Source organism: Podarcis pityusensis (assembly GCF_964106645.2).
Source record: "Podarcis pityusensis genome assembly, chromosome: 11".
Lineage (NCBI taxonomy): Eukaryota > Metazoa > Chordata > Lepidosauria > Squamata > Lacertidae > Podarcis > Podarcis pityusensis.
In genome coordinates, this window is record NC_138036.1 from 9638296 (window position 1) to 9657370 (window position 19075).

Genomic DNA, 19075 nt, shown 5'->3' on the forward strand with positions numbered 1-19075 from the left:
CCGCTGATCTAGTGTCTCCCCAAGCCTGCTGATAGCTCTTTGTCTGCCTTGGTGGTGCTGTTTAGGCTGCAGAAAGGTCCACGCTAAGAGAACTGAGGTTCCCAACCAGTCTCCTGCTCGCGAACTAGACCAACCCAGCGCTTCGCTTCAGCGAGTGGTGTTGTGTGCCTTAAAAACCCCACCCTGGTCTGGAAATGCTACAGATTCCGCCTGTGACTTTTTCTAAGCGAAGCCGATTTTCTGCCACAAACCCAACGCATGGGGAAACAACCCTAACTTGGTCTACTCAGATGTAAATCCTCCTGAATCCAGCAGGGCTTACTCCCAGGTGAAAGGAGCTGGGATGGCAGCCTCAGCCTTCACCCGGAACCTGAAAGTCAATGAATTAGGCATCAACAAATGGAAAGAAGAAACAGCTCTGCAGGCAAGGTGCCATTACTTAGAAGACCCTGCCACTGGTAGTTACACACCTCCCTTCGGAAGATATGTGCAATGCACCCAGAGTCGGATCTTAGATCATTTCAACAACTAGGCAGATTCCTATGGGAGTAGGGTGCTGTTCAGATAGATAAAGGGACCCCTGACTGTTAAGTCCAGTCGCAGATGACTCTGAGGTTGCGGCGCTCATCTCACTCTATAGGCCGAGGGAGCCGGCGTTTGTCCGCAGACAGCTTCTGGGTCATGTGGCCAGCATGACTAAGCCGCTTCTGGCAAACCAGAGCAGTGCACAGAAACACTGTTTACTTTCCTGCCGGAGTGGTACCTATTTATCTACTTACACTTTGACATGCTTTCGAACTGCTAGGTTGGCAGGAGCAGGAACCGAGCAACAGGAGCTCACCCAGTCGCGGGGATTTGAACCGCCGACCTTCTGATCAGCAAGCCCTAGGCTCTGTGGTTTAACCCACAGCACCACCCGCGTCCTCAGCTGTTCAGATACATTGGCTTAAAACTTTGAAATTAAAAATTGAATCAAACCCAGAAACAAACTTGTAATGGGTGATGATCTTGAAGTATCTGGAGTAAGTATCCGGGAAACTCTAAGGGCACCGCCAGGCACCTTGGGAAAGTCTTCCATAATGTCAGTACCAAAACCCAAACACAACAAGCATCATAAGGTAAGCTGGAGAGCACTAGAAATGTCCAATGAAGGCTTAGAAAGTAGAGCTGGAAGAAGACAGTTTAGCTTTCCTGAAGTCACCGCCACATCTCTAGGAACCAGCATCAATATTCTAAGTGCACGGCCACCAGGAACCTGGGATTTTCTGTCCTTGACAAGGGCCCCGTAATGGAGTTCCAAATGACCTCACATCGAGTCAAAATGTCTTGGAAGGGGAGGGGTGCTTTCCCTCCCCTCAGCAGTTGGCATCTGGCGATTTCCATTCTACCCCTTTGTGGAGGAAATGAGTAAAACGGTGACTGCCTGACCCACCAGCAGAAACATGCAATTTTCGGACATAATTGCACATTTCCATGTAATAGCATGATCATAACAAGCAGGTTCGATTTGCTCAAGTTTCGGTCCAAGCCGTCCCTCTTCCATATTTAAACATCCTGGCCTCCTCTTTGCCCATAATTTTAACTCTCTGGCCGTGTGGGTGCTGACAGCTGTTGGGTTCTAGGACCGTTCCTTATCGAGGGGGACGGCAATTAAATACAAATCGGCGGAGTGGATTTCCTGAGATGAGATTTCCTCTCCCACCCTCCTCATCCAGTGGCTTCTCCTCCAAGAGCTCCACAGCAACGAAATATATTTTGTGTACCAAGGCAATGACATCAATCAACTGGCCCTCTCTCTCTCGGGCTCCACGCCTTCCCGCATTGCACCCACCAAGAGCTTATCACCAATTCCACACGGCTTGCAGAATTAACATGGGAGGCATGCTTCACCTTACACTCCAATATATTTTGTTTTAAGAGTAGGGGAGAATAGGGAACATATGAAGCTGCCTAATAGCGAGTCACACCTTTGGTCCATCTAGCTCAGAAGTGTCCACAGTGACCGGCAACGGCTACCCAGGAAGAGTTGGCTCATTCAGTTGCATCTGAGCAAACAGGCCTCAGAATTGCCATTCCCAGCACTTACTGGTGCTGGTGAGGATCGGGGAAAGAGGCAGGCGCTAGCGATCGCGTAGGTGCTTCCACTTGCTCGCTGCTAGCTTTGGCTCATGCTATAGATATCCAAGCAACAAGCTTCCACGTCGAATTAAACAATTCTGAGCCCAGGAACTTGTTCTGAGTTCCAGAACCAAAAGGAGATCACTGTGATGGCCTGGGACTCGGGCTCAGACTCGGAACCAGAGGAGACTCAATCTGCACCAGATCCTTTGCCTCAGGCATCATCTGCACCAAGTCTGGGGCCTGATCCTGAAGAGTCCCAGTCTGCACAGGTTCCCCTGCAACAAACACCAGCTGGGCTGAGTCAGGGGCCTGAGCCTGCCCTGGCTCCAGATGCAGGGATTACCTCATTGCCTTCAGCTGTGCCATCACTTACAGCTGCTCCACTACCGGTTGGGTCAGGGGAGGCTGAGGCGGCCCCTGGGTCTAGTAACCCACCGACATCTCTCGAGCTGCAGAGACTCAGGTCTGAGAGAAGGAGAGACCTGAGTACTCGCAGGAGGAGTGCCCGCCTTCAGGCAAAACAGGGAGGTGAGTCACCGGGGGATCAGGACCGGCTGCTACCCCGGCAAAGATAAAAGGCTGTCGGACCCCGCCCCAGGTTGCAAGAGCAACATTGCTGTATGCTAGATCCTGCCTGAGATCCTGTACCTGTCCTTGCCTGGTTTCCTGCCTCGTGTCCTGCCTTGGCTCTGTCAGACTGACTCCCAGTGGAACCTTTGGTTTCTGGACCGGTCCTGGACCGCGTTTCACAGGTTACTCCCGGGCCCAGCACAATCACAGTACTCCCATATGTGAAAATCCACTCGTGGTGGACACCCCCACCAACCCACACACTCCCTGCTTTCTTCATTTCAACAATGCAACCAGAGTGGGCAGGAAATAAGAACATATAAGAACATAAGAAGTGCCTGCTGTTCAGGCCAATGGCCCGTCTAGCACAGCATTCTCTTCTCACAGTGGACAACTAGATGCCCATGGGAAACCCGCAAGCAGGATTCAAGCACAACAACAGCACTCTCCCTTCCAGTGGTTTCCAGAAACTGGTTTTCGAAACCATTACGTATTGCCTCCAAATGTGGAGAGAAAGAACATTGGCTCCATCATGGCTAGCAGTCGTCAACAGGCCTCATCCATGAATTTGCCCAATCTTCTTTTAAACCCTTCTAGAGGTTGGTGTCCATCACTGCCTCTTGTGGGAATGAGTTTAGTTCTTCCTTTCGCCTGTCCTGCCTCTTCCAAACTTCAGCTTCATCGCCTGTCTACAAGTCCAGTTTGTTGGCATTAGTAAAGCAAGCCAGGGGAGATCAGAAACCCTTGTTGATTTCCTTCAAATCATCAAGGAATTGGCCAGCAGGTCTCAAGTCTATGCTATGCTCAACCCTCTGGTACAGAATACCACTGCAGGCAAAGGAAATGTACCAACCAAAGGCTTGAAACCAATAGGGTAGAGTCCACAGCTGCCAACCACACAGCAAGGCAAGAGTACAAGCTGAAGTACCTCCTCGATTCAAGCAGGCAGATCAGAAAGACAGAAATGGTGCATGCAATGTCTGCAATATTTCCCCCCTGCTTTCTGGGGGCCAGAAACAAATGAAAATGCAGCTAAGGGACAGCTTTTTCTATTTAAAAAAAGAAGGCATTTTAAATCTGGGCAAGGGGAAGAGGACTCTGCTCTTTTCCAGGCTGGTGAAAACAGAAATTCTATCTGGCAGCAGCCACCTACAAAAGCCACCATCTTGGCTATTAGGGTTCCCGTCCTCCTCCTCCGACTCTCTCATTCGAAGGGGGGCGGGAACCAAGACTCCAGCAATGACAATGCTCCCTGTGTCTTCTCCTCCTCCTCCTCCTCCTGCCCCCTTTCCTCTGCTGAGTCATTCCCCTTTGCCACAAACCACTCAGGCCAGTCCACAGCTGCCATTGAAAATGCAGCGTCAGCAAACAGGAGAGCTGTTTAAGAAAACAACTGTGTATGTGGTTGAGAGAGCAAGAGCGTAGCAGGTCGCACCGGAGAGAAGCGGCAGCTCCTTTGGGGGGAAAAAGGACGATGGCCAGGTCTCCCAGTCACTGTCGGTTTCTGACCCCAATTGATTTGTGTTTCTTCATCTTGCAGACAGGAGTAGGGTGGGATATTTGCATATGTTTGGGCCGATAGATAAGATAGATAGATTAGATAGCTAGCTAGCTAGACAGATGATAGATACAGCAGCAAGAATATTGGCACAGAAATTGAAACAAGAAATGGAAACAAGAAGAATTACCGGCGAAAGAGGAATGGCAGATGAAATTAACGGACTATGCAGAATTAGACAAGATGACAGGAAGGATTCTAAACCTGGGGGATCAGAGATTCTCAGAGGACCGGAGTAAATATGTGAACTATTTGAAAAGCAATTGTAATCAACAGATTACGCTAGTAGGATTGCAAGAAGTTTTGCAAGGAGGACTACATGAAATATTGCAGAGAAAAGTATGACGAGAATTTTTAGCGAAGGACTAGTGAAATTAATGAAATGCAGATCGACTGAAAAAGACTGAAAAATCTTCAGATGTGGTTGATGGAAGTCCAAAACACTGAATAAGATGAGAAAATATGTTGTATGTTTTTTGGAAATTTCATGTAAAAATTAAATTAAATTAAATATATATATATATTTTAAAAGATAGATAGATAGATTAGGGTTGCCATATTTTGAAGACCAAAAAAGAGGATGCGTTTGCAGACTTCAAATGGGAACTTCAGTCGGAGGGAAGAACCAGTTTAGGGCCTGAGGGTAATTCGCAAGGAGGTGCTGCCTGCTGTTCAGTGGTTCACCACATGGGGGAGCCACTCCCTGACCCAGCAACTCCGGAACTTCATCCAGGAAGTGATCAAAGCCAAGACCTGCTTAGCTTCCAGCGAGGTTGTTACAACATTTGCTCCCCAACCCATGCACGTTGAATCCGTCGAAATCACCCATGTGACTAGTTTAGGAAGGTGCAGGAGCCAGGGGATGAAATGATGCCAAACAGCACTTTTATTCAAAAGAGAGCGGGGGAGGTGAACATTCACACAATCGAAGTATTTTTCGGAGGGAGGATTCAACTCTGCTGAGATATCCAGTTTCAACTTGAATATTCAGCACCGCCCTAAATAGTGACCACACAAATAAGGGTTTGTGTTACAGCCTCCTTAATCCTTCTAGTGTGCAGTTCCAGGATAATCACTCAATGTGGCATCAGGTTCCCGGGCCTTGGGAAGCAGAAATTTCAGGAAGCAATCTCTGCGGCACTGTGGGCCTGTTCAGTGGAAGTGAAAGGCTGGCTTTGTTTGGTTTTTTCCTTTGCCATCTAAGATTGGCCGATACTCCCTGTCCCCATTGTAACCATGCTGAGTGTGTGGAGGCAACCATTGTCCTAACTCAAGACCCATGTTCCCTTTGGAGCAATCTCTCAGGGGTCCCCCCTCTCTCTCTGTGCCACCCCTTCTATCTCTAGTCCATGGGTAGGTAACCTAAGGCCCGGGGGCCGGATCCGGTCCAATCGCCTTCTAAATCTGGCCTGCAGATGGTCCAGGAATCAGCCTGTTTTTACATGAATAGAATGTGTCCTTTTATTTAAAATGCATCTCTGGGTTATTTGTGGGGCATAAGAATTCGTTCATTTTTTCCCTTCAAAATATAGTCCGGCCCCCCCACAAGATCTGAGGGACAGTGGACAGGCCCCCTGCTGAAAAAGTTTGCTGACTCCTGCTCTAGTCTCTTCCTGGGATGCCAGAAGAGGGGCAGATCAACTCTTGCAGGAGGCTGAACTGATGACCCACAGGGCGCTTTTGAAATCTGGCCAAGAAGAGAACCCACTCCTGGCACAGGGGACAAGAGAGACACTGCCCTCCATGGCAACAATGGTGCTGACCCCACTTCTGATGGCTCCACACACAGTCTGGACATTCAAATACGGGCTGTGCATGTAGAATCCTATACATGTAGACAAAAACAAAGAACATAATATCCCACCTATCGGGACTGTTGCAGTCTGGGGTGGCATTCAGATTCCCCTGTGAGAGCAGGGCGATAGACTAGATGAGCAGAGGGTCCCGCCACTGTCCGTACGGCGTTCAAGAGCCGCCGCCAGCAAACCGCTATGTACAACGCACGCACTGTACGTAGCAACGCTGCACATGCGCTGTACATAGTGGTTTGCCGTCAGCGCCGCCCAAACGACATATGGACAGTTTGGGATCCCTCTGCCGCCACCGCAGCCAAAAGTGGAGGATCTTACCACCGTCCGTACAGTGCTCGGGTGGCGGCAGCGGCAAACCACTACGTACGTCTGCACGGTGCTGCACGCATGCGCTGTATGTAGCGACACCATGCATGCATCATACGTAGCGGTGCAATGCATGCGCAGTCGGCGGTTTGCCCCACCCTGGGTGTTGGTTAGCTTTCGTTCACCCCTGAAAAGGACGCAGATAGTACTCTATTTATTTCATCAGCAGGCAGTTGAACTAAATGATCTCTTATGATGATGATTTCATTATTAATATCAAGCCCATTTGGCGGGGTTTCCCCAGCCACTCTGGGAGGCTTACCTCAGGTTAAGAACTTAATTCATTCCAGAGGTCCGTTCTTAACCTGAAAACGTTCTTAACCTGAGGTACCACTTTAGCTAATGGGGCCTCCCGCTGCCGCCGCACCGCCACCGCATGATTTCTGTTCTCATCCTGGTGCTACTAGTACGACCTCTGGGTTAGCGGAGTTGGTAACCTGAAGTGTTTGTAACCCAAGGTGTTTGTAACCCGATGTACCACTGTATAAAAATGTAACCAAACAACACACAAACAAAACCCAGAATCTCTTATACAGACTGTATGATTCTGGGACCATGCTCACTAACGCAAGAGGCAACGTGAAATCTGCTGTTGAAACACACACACACCCAAAAAGTACCCCCACACACTACAATTCCACACAACAGTAATGAGGAAGGTTTCACTGCTTCCCAGACACCAGCAACAAGGCCCACGGCATGGGTGAAGCTCCCAGCTCCCAACCTCTGCCTTTCTCTTGCCATCTCAAACAGCACCAACCCAGCAGCAGCAACAACAACAACAAAAAGATGGTTCCCTTTTCCATGTTGATTTGTGCAAGGCAGTAAGGAGCGGATTAAGATCCATACACAAGATTACGCTAATCCGTCCAACTACAGAAGACGTCCTGAAGAAAAGATTTCCTGCTACAGCTTAAATCACTCCTTCCTGCCTTTGTGTCATGCTCTGTGTTGGTTAATAGATAATTGAGGCCCTTGCCTTCCATACTTGCTAATGGCTTGTCATCTGACTTTCATTTGTTGCCTCAGTTTCCCCCCATGCAAGCTGGCAGAGACAGCTCTGAGCTGCAGAGGGTGGGGGGCAAGGCAGAACAAAACGAGTATTTGTAGCACTGGATGATGATGATGATGATGATGATGATGTTATATTATTTATTATTTATTATTTATTATTTATTATTTATACCCCGCCCATCTGGCTGGGTTTCCCCAGCCACTCTGGGCGGTTTCCAACAAAACACTAAAATACAATAACCTATTAAACATTAAAAGCTTCCCTAAACAGGGATGCCTTCAGATGCCTTCTAAAAGTTTGGTAGTTATTTTTCTCTTTGACACCTGATGGGAGGGCGTATGACATCTCCAGAAGTATTGGGCTCTCCTTCCTTGGAGGTTTTTAAGCAGAGGTTGGCTAGATGCTTTAGCGAGATTCCTACATTGCAGGGGGTTGGAATAATTGATTTTCGGGGTGCCTTCCAACTCTACAATTCTGTAATATGGGAGAGTCTCCCAGGGCAGGAGTCTTCAGCTGTTGCATCGTGACCCATTACTGTCCTTGCTTCTACGTAAGGGAGGTCGTACCAATGGCTCAACTCTCATTTTATTTGCTTCTTTTCCTAACAAAGAAAGGGGAGGAAGATGGGAAGACAGAGAGTTGGGGAAAACACAGGAAGAGGCGCAAGGAAGAAGTAAGAGAGGGAAGGAGGAAGCAGACAAAAATGATTTAGCATGGTGGCTAGAAAAGAGGTCTAACACCATGCTAAGCTGGCTGTGTCTCTTACTTTACAGATGATGGTCCTCCTTTTGAAGAGCTGTTCAGTCCTAGTTGAAAGGACCTTTAAAAAAGGAGAGCACCAACAATTTGCAGCTCCTGGAACTCAGACAGAAAAGGCACACAGCCCACCTATAGTCAGAGTGCTCCCCGCTGAACTTTATTCAAGCCAGGCTTAAATATAGTACCAAAAACTCAATGCTACTTCTGGGCATGGAAATAAATACAAATTCATGTGGCTGTATGGAAAGGGAATCTGGGTTTGGTACAACACTTCATGGGTTGTGTGTCTACTTGGATGCAGCCAGCAAAAAGAAGATAACTAATCTTACTAACTAATGTGGTTTGTGTGTCATTTCCGTCCTAGGTTATGTCCTCCATTGCTCTTTATTAACTTCAAGTCAATACATGCATTTTGCATGTCACCAAATCACACATCATATTGTTTCAGCTCCTCATTACCCTAGATAACGGGGGACAGACATTATATGGTCCATATCTGTCAGGTGCTGGTGCGGTTGCTCGAGAGCAAACAGGCAAGACTCCAACCTGTCTTTCCCAAGCTTTATTATCTGTACAACTATTTACAGTGCAGAGCATCGCAAGTCCATGTCTGCTCAGTCGCTAGCAGAATCTGGGAGTGGGCAGTCAGTCCTTATACCTTCCCCAGCATAACAGCCATGTGACCCCCAACCTTCTCCTCACCTCTCTGCACCGAAGACTACTGCGCAGAGCGGGCGCTGGCAAAGGGGGACTCGCCTCCCCTCCGCTTTGCTCAGGCTCAGTGTTGAGGCTCTCCCTAGCATCTTCTGACCCCTGCACCTCCTCCCCACTGGAGGTGGGGCTTCCCTCCTTGCCAGAGGAAGAACTGCTTCGCAAGATCTTCGGAGGCTCCTTGTAACACAACTGCCCTTCCAGCTCTCACCTCTGAGCTGATGGCAGTTCCCTGACAATATCCTTCAAAGAGTCCCAGAGTGTTAGAATGTCTTTGCAACAGTCTGATTTCTTTCCTTGCAAGCTGTTCAAGCCAAGCAGGCATTATAGGGGCACAGAAATAAGCTCATAGGCAGGCTGGTTCACATAAACATTGGTTGAGTCCTCCAAGGTCAAAATTTAGTCACAAAATGGGACAGGCAGCCCCTGTCCTGGCAGGTTGGTGCAATGGCTTTAGAACAACAGCCAAGGGGTGAGCACATGGACCTCGCATCTTTATTCACTCTTGTACACCAGGCGGTAGTGGTTTTTGCACCTGTGTGCAAAAGGTGGTGGTGTTTTCCCCACTTACTTTCAGTAACCAAACAAACCCCTGTGTTGCAAAGAGAACGTCAGCAACGTCTAGGCAACACGATGACCATGTACATATGCAATAAGCAACCTTTTATAAAATTCCTTCAAACCATAACAAGTCCAAAATGAAATCTTTAGTCTCAAAGTCTCTGAAAATCTTTAAATGAAGCGAGGTACCAGACTTTGTACGATGAGAGACAAGCTGTGAAGCTTTGTGTATTCAGCAAATATGATGTCCAACACTGAACAGTGATTCTGGATATAGACTACTGTTTCATTGAGTTTTTCATCAGTGTGGTGGGAGGATATAGAATTGCTTCATAAACCCATCTTATTTCGAATGACTGTACAGTGGTACCTCAGGTTAAGTACTTAATTCGTTCCGGAGGTCCGTTCTTAACCTGAAGCACCACTTTAGCTAATGGGGCCTCCCGCTGCTGCCGCACCGCCGGAGCACAATTTCTGTTCTCATCCTGAAGCAAAGTTCTTAACCCGAGGTACTATTTCTGGGCTAGCGGAGTCTGTAACCTGAAGCATATGTAACCTGAAGTGTCTGTAACCCGAGACACCACTGTATGTAAATGAAAATATCAAATGCTGTGGAACAGTGCTCATGTAATAACTTACTTTCAGGGCATATGCTGCCCTCGTCATATATTTTGGGATTAAATTATCTCGCGTTCTACCCAGTTTGAATAGCAACATTCCCCTGCGAGCCCGGAGATCTTCTTTTCTAAAGGCTCGCGCTTGTTGTCTCCAAAGGCCCTTGGCATCCTGGAAGCCTCCAGGGCCAGGTTTTTCCACTGATGTCTTTCTTCCTTCCTCAGATTTCACCTGGAAACACGTCCGCGGCAGAATTTCCAGCCTCTATGGACAGAACTCGGTGCGTGGGAGGCTGGTTGCCAGCTTCCACCTTCCTGGCTGCTAACTTCCAGGGATCAGGCTGCGGCTCTCTCTAGCATGGCAGAGCGCCCAGCGTTTTCTCATTTGGCAAACACAGAGCGCAGCTGGGATTTCAGGCTCTCTTGGCATCAGACTCCATGGCCCTCAGACTTTGAGGCTGCCCTTCCCAAGCTGGCGGCTCTGCCTGCCTGGCATGGTGCAGGGAGGGGGGGCATTTCACCACTGAAGGTGAGAACACAGAGGTCTGTTCCGCACATTGCAAACTCAGGTTTGCTGCTGATTGTACACTCAGTGGGCAGTTGCAGACAACAATGAGAATATCTCTTCCTATTTTATATCTGTAGATCAGGGATGGATGAATCCACCCATTTTGGTTTCTGCAGGGCCGGATTAAGACATTTAGAGGCCCCAAGTGCTTAAAGGATTTTGGTGCCCCCATATATATCTAATTCAAAATACAGTGGTACCTCGGGTTACAGATGCTTCAGGTTACAGACGCTTCAGGTTACAGACTCCACTAACCCAGAAATAGTACCTCGGGTTAAGAACTTTGCTTCAGGATGAGAACAGAAATCATGTGGTGGCGTTGCGGCGGCAGCAGGAGGCCCCATTAGCTAAAGTGGTACCTCAGGTTAAGAACAGTTTCAGGTTAAGAACGGACCTCCAGAACAAATTAAGTTCTTAACCCGAGGTACCACTGTATAAACAACCTTAAAATAAAAATTTATTTTTTGAAATGAAACAAAACCTACAGGAAGATGGAAAATGATGTTTATTTGTATATACTTCCACTTTGTTTATATCTGGGGGGGGGGGGGAATTCTCTTACTTTTTCTAATTGCAAAGTCTTTGATCAGATCCTCAAAACAAATCTGCTTCAATACTTAGTAGAGATGAGGCACACAGCCTGCCTTGTAGTTGTTCTGTTGGGATTCTTAATATACTTTAGCTGAGAAAATGAATGCTCAGCTTCGCAATTTGTGACCGTTAACGTTAAAAATCCAGCAATGGGAAATTTCTATGGTGTCCCCCTTTCCTTGATGCCCTAAGCATGTGCTTATTTTGCTTAATGGTTAATCCAGCCCTGGGTTTCTTTCAGTTTCTCATTTTTTCCGAACTTAATTTTGGTTCTCTGCATTTACACATCAGTTTGCTATCTTTTTGTTTAAAAAAAAAAAATCCTTGTGAAAATTCAGCAAAATTCGGAGCAGCGCAAATTTCAAAGGATGGCTGTATTTTCCATTTATGCATTGCTTCAGAAAGTGCAAATTAGGTTTGCCTCAAAAGTGAATTCAACCAAGTTGCTCCCCAATCCTATACAGTGGTACCTCTGGATACGAACGGGCTCCATTCCGGACCCCGTTCGCATCCAGAAGCGAACGCAACCAACGTCTGCACATCTGCGCATGCGCGGGTCGCGATCCGCCGCTTCCATGCATGCGCATGACGTCATTTTGACCGTCTGTGCATGCGCGAGCGGCGAAACCCGGAAGTAACATGCTCCATTACTTCTGGGTCACCGCAGTGCGCAACCCAAAAATACTCATCCCGAAGCTACTTCAACACGACATATGACTGTACATATCTACTCAGATATAAGTCTCACTAAGTCCAGGTATGTGGAAACAGGACCACAGCCTCAGTCCCTTTTCCCCTAAACCTGAAAAGGCACTGAAGTCTTAGCCCAGGCTTCAGTTGTTTTGGACCACAATTCCCATCATCCCTGACCACTGGCCAAACTGGCTGGGGCTTGTGTGAGTTGCAGTCTGCAAGGCATTCAGGACATCTGAAGGGCATCAGGTCAGAGAAGTCTGCTTTAAACTTGTCTCCTGGGAAAGGTGCTTCAACTAAGCAGATCTTTATTTCATTCTGTCAGGCCAATTCTCTCTTGCCCTGTCCCCAAAGAGGATATAAATATACATATATAAAACCCTGTTTGACAGCAGACTCAATGGGTGGGTTTCCTTCCTGACTGAAAACTCTGCAGAATATGAGACTGGCTTACCCACAGAAAACTGGTTTGGCTCAAAGCTGCCCAGAGAGCGCCTCAGGCCGGACAAACCTGGACAGTGTCCTGTCCTCAGAAGCTGTCAGGATTCGTCAAGAAAACCCTAAAATAGGCCACTCGCCACAGGAAGAGAAAAGAAAAAAACACAGAAAGGGAGACGAGTGGAATGGGGGGGGGGAGAAGGTGAGGAGAAAGAGGATGGGGAAGGGCCGTAGGCGTGTTTTTCAAAAGCAAATTATATATATACAAATGGGGGGGAGAGAGAAATCACAACGCAGAGCCCTCAGGGAGGAACGAAGGGGAAGCTGAGGTTGGCGTGTTGGCACATTAAATCAGAAACATATGTGCCCACATGGCTGCAGCTCTCAGCCTGAAGGACTGAGTCAGCGAGAGGAGGGTGGGACCTGTGTGTGTGTGTGTGTGTGTGTGTGTGTGTGTGTAAGGGGAGTTATCTTTCTATCAGGGCTGGGTGTGGGGCACAGGAAACAATGCAAACGAGGAAGCCACTGAGCGTCTGAGCAAGTTTACGGTTGGATTAAAAGCAGGTACAGGCAAGCCCTGGACAGAGTCTCCAGGCAAGAGTGTGAAAGAGGGTTTCTTAATTATAGATATTTAATGATAAACACACACACATATATAATAAGGAATGGACCTGTTAGCACATCCAGTGCGTCCCCTGCCAAGACAGGATTGTTCCCTGCAAATTCAAACATTGCCCTCCTCCCCGCACCGTGTTTTTCCAAGGATGCGCCTGAACCACTCCAGCTGCAGGGAACACACACCACTTCCCTTGGAAGGGAAGTTTTATTGACCTTACCATGCAAGAAAATTTTCCAGAGGTCCAGCCCACAATTTCCCCTTCTCTTTCTCTCTCTCTCTCTCCCCCACATACTCCTCAAGTCCAGCTTTTTGCTTCCTTTGCTCTTCATCCCATCGCCCAGCCCTGTGGCTGGTTCCAGATTTTATTGCTTCCAATTCCCCCTGCTCCATTCTGAATTAAAGTTCCCTGAGGAGACTGGCTCATATTGTAAGGTGGTACTGTTGGAGGACACTCTTGAGAGTCCCATGGACTGCAAGAAGATCAAACCTCTCCATTCTGAAGGAAATCAGCCCTGAGTGCTCACTGGAAGGACAGATCGTGAAGCTGAGGCTCCAATACTTTGGCCACATCATGAAAAGGGAAGACTCTCTGGAAAAGACCCTGATGTTGGGAAAGATGGAGGGCACAAGGAGAAGGGGACGACAGAGGACGAGATGGTTGGATAGTGTTCTCGAAGCTACCAGCATGAGTTTGGCCAAACTGCGGGAGGCAGTGAAAGACAGGAGTGCCTGGCGTGCTCTGGTCCAGGGGGTCACGAAGAGTCGGACACAACTAAACGACTAAACAACAACAATTGTAAGGTGGGGAGGAGGAGTAAAAGAAGGCCCCATAAACTGGTGTGGGGGTGGGAGTGTGGAAAGGGAGATGGCACACAATTTTTTTGAAAGGCTTGGGGCAGCAGAAAGCATATCATTTGGGGCGGGTTGCTCCTTTATTTTCTCATTTTCTTTAGTAACTACAAAGACAACGGGGCTCCTCAGTCCCCCACCCCCTCAATATCACCAAAGCAGCCTCCTCAGTTTTGCCCCCTTGTGATCCGATTGATGGATCTGGGTGAGACTTTGCATTCAATCCTATGCTTGCCCCACTCCAAAGACTACATTCATGGATGGTGTGATGGCCTGGGACTTGGGCTCGGACTTGGAACCAGAGGAGTCTCAGTCTGCACCAGATCCTTTGCCTCAGGCATCATCTGAACCAAGTCTGGGGCCTGATTCTGAAGAGTCCCAGTCTGCACAGGTTCCCCTGCAACAAGCACCAGCTGGGCCGAGTCAGGGGCCTAAGCCTGCCCTGGCTCCAGATGCGGGGATGACCTCGTTGCCTTCAGCTGGGCCATCACTTACAGCTGCTCCACTACTGGTCGGGTCAGGGGAGGCTGAGGTCTAGTAACCCACCGACGTCTCCCAAGCTGCAGAGACTGAGGTCTGAGAGAAGAAGAGACCTGAGTCTCTGAGCAGGAGAAGTGCTCGCCTTCGGGCGAAACAGGGAGGTGAGTCGCCGGGGGATCAGGACCGGCCGTTACCCCGACAAAGATAAAAGGCTGTCGGACCCCGCCCCAGGTTGCAGGAGCAACATTGCTGTATGCTAGATCCTGCCTGAGATCCTGTACCTGTCCTTGCCTGGCTTCCTGCCTCGTCTCTTGCCTTGGCCCTGTTGGACTGACTTCCAGCGGAACCTTCGGATTCTGGACTGGTCCTGAACTGCGTTTCACGGGTTACTCCCGGGCCCAGCACAGAAGCAGAGTAAGGCTGCTTTTCAGACACACACATACCCCGCAACATTTCTCCGATGAAAATAGGGACAGCCTATTCCATGATGATGATGATGATGATGATGATATTTATACCCCACCCATCTGGCTGTGTTGCCCCAGGCACTCTGGGTGGCTTACAACATATATAAAAGCATAATAAAATATTAAACCTTTTTTAAAAAGCTTCCCTATACAGGACTGCCTTCAGGTTTCTTGTAAAGGTTGTATGCCTACTTATCTCCTTAGCTCGGGGCATAGGAAGGGGGCGGTGGGGGCGGGCCACCCTGGGTGCCCTCAGTGAGGGTGGGTGACACCCGGTGCACTGCCCACCCACAACTCCCAAGCCTACCCCAAAGTCTGTTGGTAGTGATGCATATTGGCCGGAGAATGCGTATTCTTCAAGTTCTCTTGGAGATTATGCACATTGACCGGAAAATGTGCACAATTCCCTCTTCATGGGTAGATGGTGTGCACATTCTCCAGGAGGCCTGCTGAACACACCCAGTGTCCATTTTTTATGCACATTTACTGCTCAATTTAAATTAAACACCCCCACCCTGAAAAAATGGGGGGGGGGAGTTTCACATATTCTTACCTGGGGCTCTCAGGTAACAGGTTGCTAGTTGAGAACTGTCCAGTGGATCTCATCTATCTCTGAGCAGCATCGGAGTTAACAGGATGGTAAATAAACTCTCCACACTGCGGCCACTATTGTTGGATCTGGGGCTTGAGCTGCCGCCGAATTTTACCTGAAGGGAAAATTCTGAGGTGAATTTTGAGGTTCCTGCTCAGGAGAAACACCTGGCAATCTTCAAAAATAAAATAAAAAACACCCTTTTGACAAAGCTAGCAAAGTTTCCCTGAGGATTCTCTGTGAGAGCAGCCTTAACCTCGGCTGCCAGCTGACCACAGTATTTGCTGAGCTTTGTCAAAAACTGAGGACAGGATGAACGCCCCTTCTCCGGCCCAAGGTCCCTCATTTCGAACCCGCAGCTGGGTGAGTCTTCCTGTCTGTCAACAAGACTCTTGGCAACCTGGGTCAATGTCAGAGCCAGAGCCTGTCTTTATAGGAGGACACTTTGTGGGGTAGGCCGAATGCTCGAAAGGATAAATTGGACTGTTCGACCGATAGGAAGCAAATGAATTTTTTAAAAAGCGTGAAGGAGAACCAAATGCACAAGTATAAGATGGGAGGTTTATCTATCTATTCATTCAATTAATCAATCTATATCCCACACTTCCTCCCAAAGAAGCCCAGGACAGCAAACACAACAACAACAACAACAACAACAACAACAACAACAACAACAACAACAGCAAAATTTAAAAAGTATTCTAAAAACAGTTTTAAGTATTCTCTCAAACAGCAGCTAGCAAAAGTATTTTCTAGCCCTCAAATGCCTGGGTAAGAAAGAATGTATTGAGATTCCTCCAAAAATTCAACAATGAGGGGCACACCTTGTTCTGCAAATGGGGAGCCACCACTAAAAAGGCCCCGTCATGGGTCAACAGCATTTAGGCAGCCAACCAAGTAGCACCAACAAAAAGGCCTCACCTGCCAATTGTGGGGTGTGAAATATTGGGGAAGGCACTCTCTTAGTTCACAGAACTTTAAACACAATCATGTATATAGCTAGACTGGTGACTGGGAGCGGCTGCCGAGACCATATTACACTGGTCCTGAAAGATCTACATTGGCTCCCAGTACGTTTCTGAGCACAATTCAAAGTTTTGGTGCTGACCTTCAAAGCCCTAAATGGCCTCGGGTCTGTATACCTGAAGGAGCGCCTCCACCTCCATTGTTCTGCCTGGATGCTGAGGTCCAGCTCTGAGGGCTTTCTGGCGGTTCCCTCCCTGCAAGAAGTGAGGTTACAGGGAACCAGGCAGAGGGCCTTCTTGGTGGTGGTGCCCTCCCTGTGGAACGCCCCCCCCATCAGATGTCAAGGAAATAAACAACTACCTGACTTTTAAAAGACATCTGAAGACTGCCCTGTTTAGGGAAGTTTTCAATGGTTGATGTTTTATTCTGTTTAATATTCTGTTGGGAGCCGCCCAGAGTGGCTGGGGAAACCCAGCCAGATGGGCAGGGTATAAATAATAAATTATTATTATTAATAATATATAATAAAAGATGGCAGGATCCCCAAAGACACGCTCTATGGGGAGCTGGATTCAGGCACTAGGCCTGTTGGCAGATCAACTCTGTGTTATAGAGATGTCTGCAAACATGACATGAAGGCTGGTAACATTAACCCTGTCATGTGGGAATCCATTGCAGATGACTGCAGTGCCTGGAGACAGCCTGTCAAGTCGTGTTTCCACTGCACTGACCAGAGGAGGAATGACCAGTGGAAGGAGCACAGAGAGAAGAAAATCCATGGTGCATCTGCAGCAGCACAACAAGACGCCTTCATTTGCCCCACCTGCAACTAAACATGTCTCTTCCATGTCAGCCTCTACAGCCACAGCAGGCGCTGTAACTCCACAACAGTTCAACTTCACCCCCAAAGGCCCACTCCTCCATTGTCTCCCGAGATAGACGGATGCCAACTACACAAACATACTTTTTAGGTACTTAAGTCCCAAGCAATTTAGGATCTGTACTCTAGTACTAACACTTTGAGCTGGGCCCAGTAGCTCACTGGCAGCAGGACACGGGGTCACCCTATTTAGGAGGTGTGGCACGTTTTTAGGATAGGTGTGTGTGTGAAACTCACCAGTGTTCCTCCCACTTGCCATCTTTAATTCCCCAGAATGCTCTGGGACAATAATCCCCCAATGATTGAGAACTTTATTACACCCAAGATAAGGCTTTGTTTGGTTTCTGCCAACAGGGTGTAACTGACAGCCACCAATAATGGGGAAAAAAGAAACCGAACCAAAGGAGCTGCTTTGCCCCAAGGGACCATGCCAAAATTCCCAAGCCGTTTAGTTAGGGAGCATCTCCCAAAAGTGGTTTAACCATCAATCCCTCTTTCCAGGAGACTCTGGGAACAGTAGCTCCACGAGGAGCCACTTAACAAACTCTGGTTCAGCACAAAGACTCCGAGATGAGCAGTAGTTTGACTCTTTATTCAAAGAGACAAAATACAAACAAAGAACTCAATGGGTAGGACTAACCTGATGAAGCAGTTGCCAGTAATAATAATAATAATAATAATAATAATAATAATAATAATAATTTATTATTTATACCCCACCCATCTGGATGGGTTTCCCCAGCCACTCTTGGCGGCCTCCAACAAAGTATTAAAATACAGTAGTCTGTTAAACATTAAAAGTTTCCCTAAACAGGGCTGCCTTCAGATGTCTTCTAAAAGTCTGGTAGTTGTTCCTCTCTTTGACATCTGATGGGAGGGCGTTCCACAGGGTGAGCGCCACTACCAAGAAGGCCCTCTGCCTGATTCCCTGTGACTTGGCTTCCGGCAGTGAGGGAACTGCCAGAAGGCCCTCGGTGCTGGACCTCAGTGTCCGGGCAGAACAATGTGGGTGGAGACGCTCCTTCAGGTATACTGGACCGAGGCCATACTGAGGACCTGAGCCTCTCACTTCATCCTGAGGCTCCTCCCCAGCCGGCTGCCTTCCCAACAGTTGCAAACCCCTTCAAGGAGGGTCTCTCTGTGCCTTTTGTTCTGCTACATGTAATGCCCTCCTCGTTTTTGGAGACAGGGAGGAAGGGAGAGGAGAAGAGTGGAACTGGCAGGGGCTGAAGATCTGTGGCAGCCTCAGTCTCCTCCTCCTCCTCAGCTGCCTCACTCTCACTCAAACCTGCTGCTTGCTCAGCCTCCAACCCACCTGCCCCACACTTCTTCCTCTGACCTGTATCCCACCACCAGTCTCCTGACTCGGAGCCTTCCCGCTCTGATGCTTCCCTGGGGGTTTCCCTGGATGTAGCCTCCCACTATTCCTCCTCATCTAGCCAGTCCTTGACATCTCAGCAGCCTTAACAAATGAGCACTCCCACAATCCTTTGGGGGAAGCTGTCGTTGTTTAAAGTGGAACGATACAGCTTTCAACATATGGTGGGAATGTGGCGACAGTGGCCAACCAGAAGCCTATGGGAAGTCTGCAGGCAGGATCTGAGTGTAGCAGATCCTCTCCCCGTTAGTGATTTCCAGCAACCAATACAGCGGTACCTCGGGTTACAGACGCTTCACGTTACAGACTCTGCTAACCCAGAAATAATAATAATAATAATAATAATAATAATAATAATAGAACTTTGCTTCAGGATGAGAACAGAAATCGCGCAGCAGCGGCAGCGGCAGCAGGAGGCCCCACTAGCTAAAGTCGTACCTCAGGTTAAGAACAGTTTCAGGTTAAGAA

General features: G+C 48.2%; 1 protein-coding gene and 1 long non-coding RNA gene across 4 annotated transcripts in view; one reads left to right on the plus strand and one right to left on the minus strand.

The window, feature by feature from the left end:
* The window catches only part of ZBTB7C (zinc finger and BTB domain containing 7C), a 248701-nt gene that overhangs the window by 27906 nt on the left and 201720 nt on the right, over positions 1 to 19075 (minus strand). For 2 of the 3 annotated variants that reach the window (XM_080973493.1, XM_080973492.1), the window contains one exon: positions 15345 to 15498. The exons of the other annotated variant lie outside the window; for it this stretch is intronic. In XM_080973493.1, the coding sequence (XP_080829619.1) occupies positions 15345 to 15397 (53 nt within the window). In that variant the 5' untranslated portion in view covers positions 15398 to 15498. The remainder of the gene's footprint in view (positions 1 to 15344; positions 15499 to 19075) is intronic. 3 annotated transcript variants of the gene reach the window in all.
* The window catches only part of LOC308458825, a 470973-nt gene that overhangs the window by 17766 nt on the left and 434132 nt on the right, over positions 1 to 19075 (plus strand). The window lies entirely within an intron of this gene.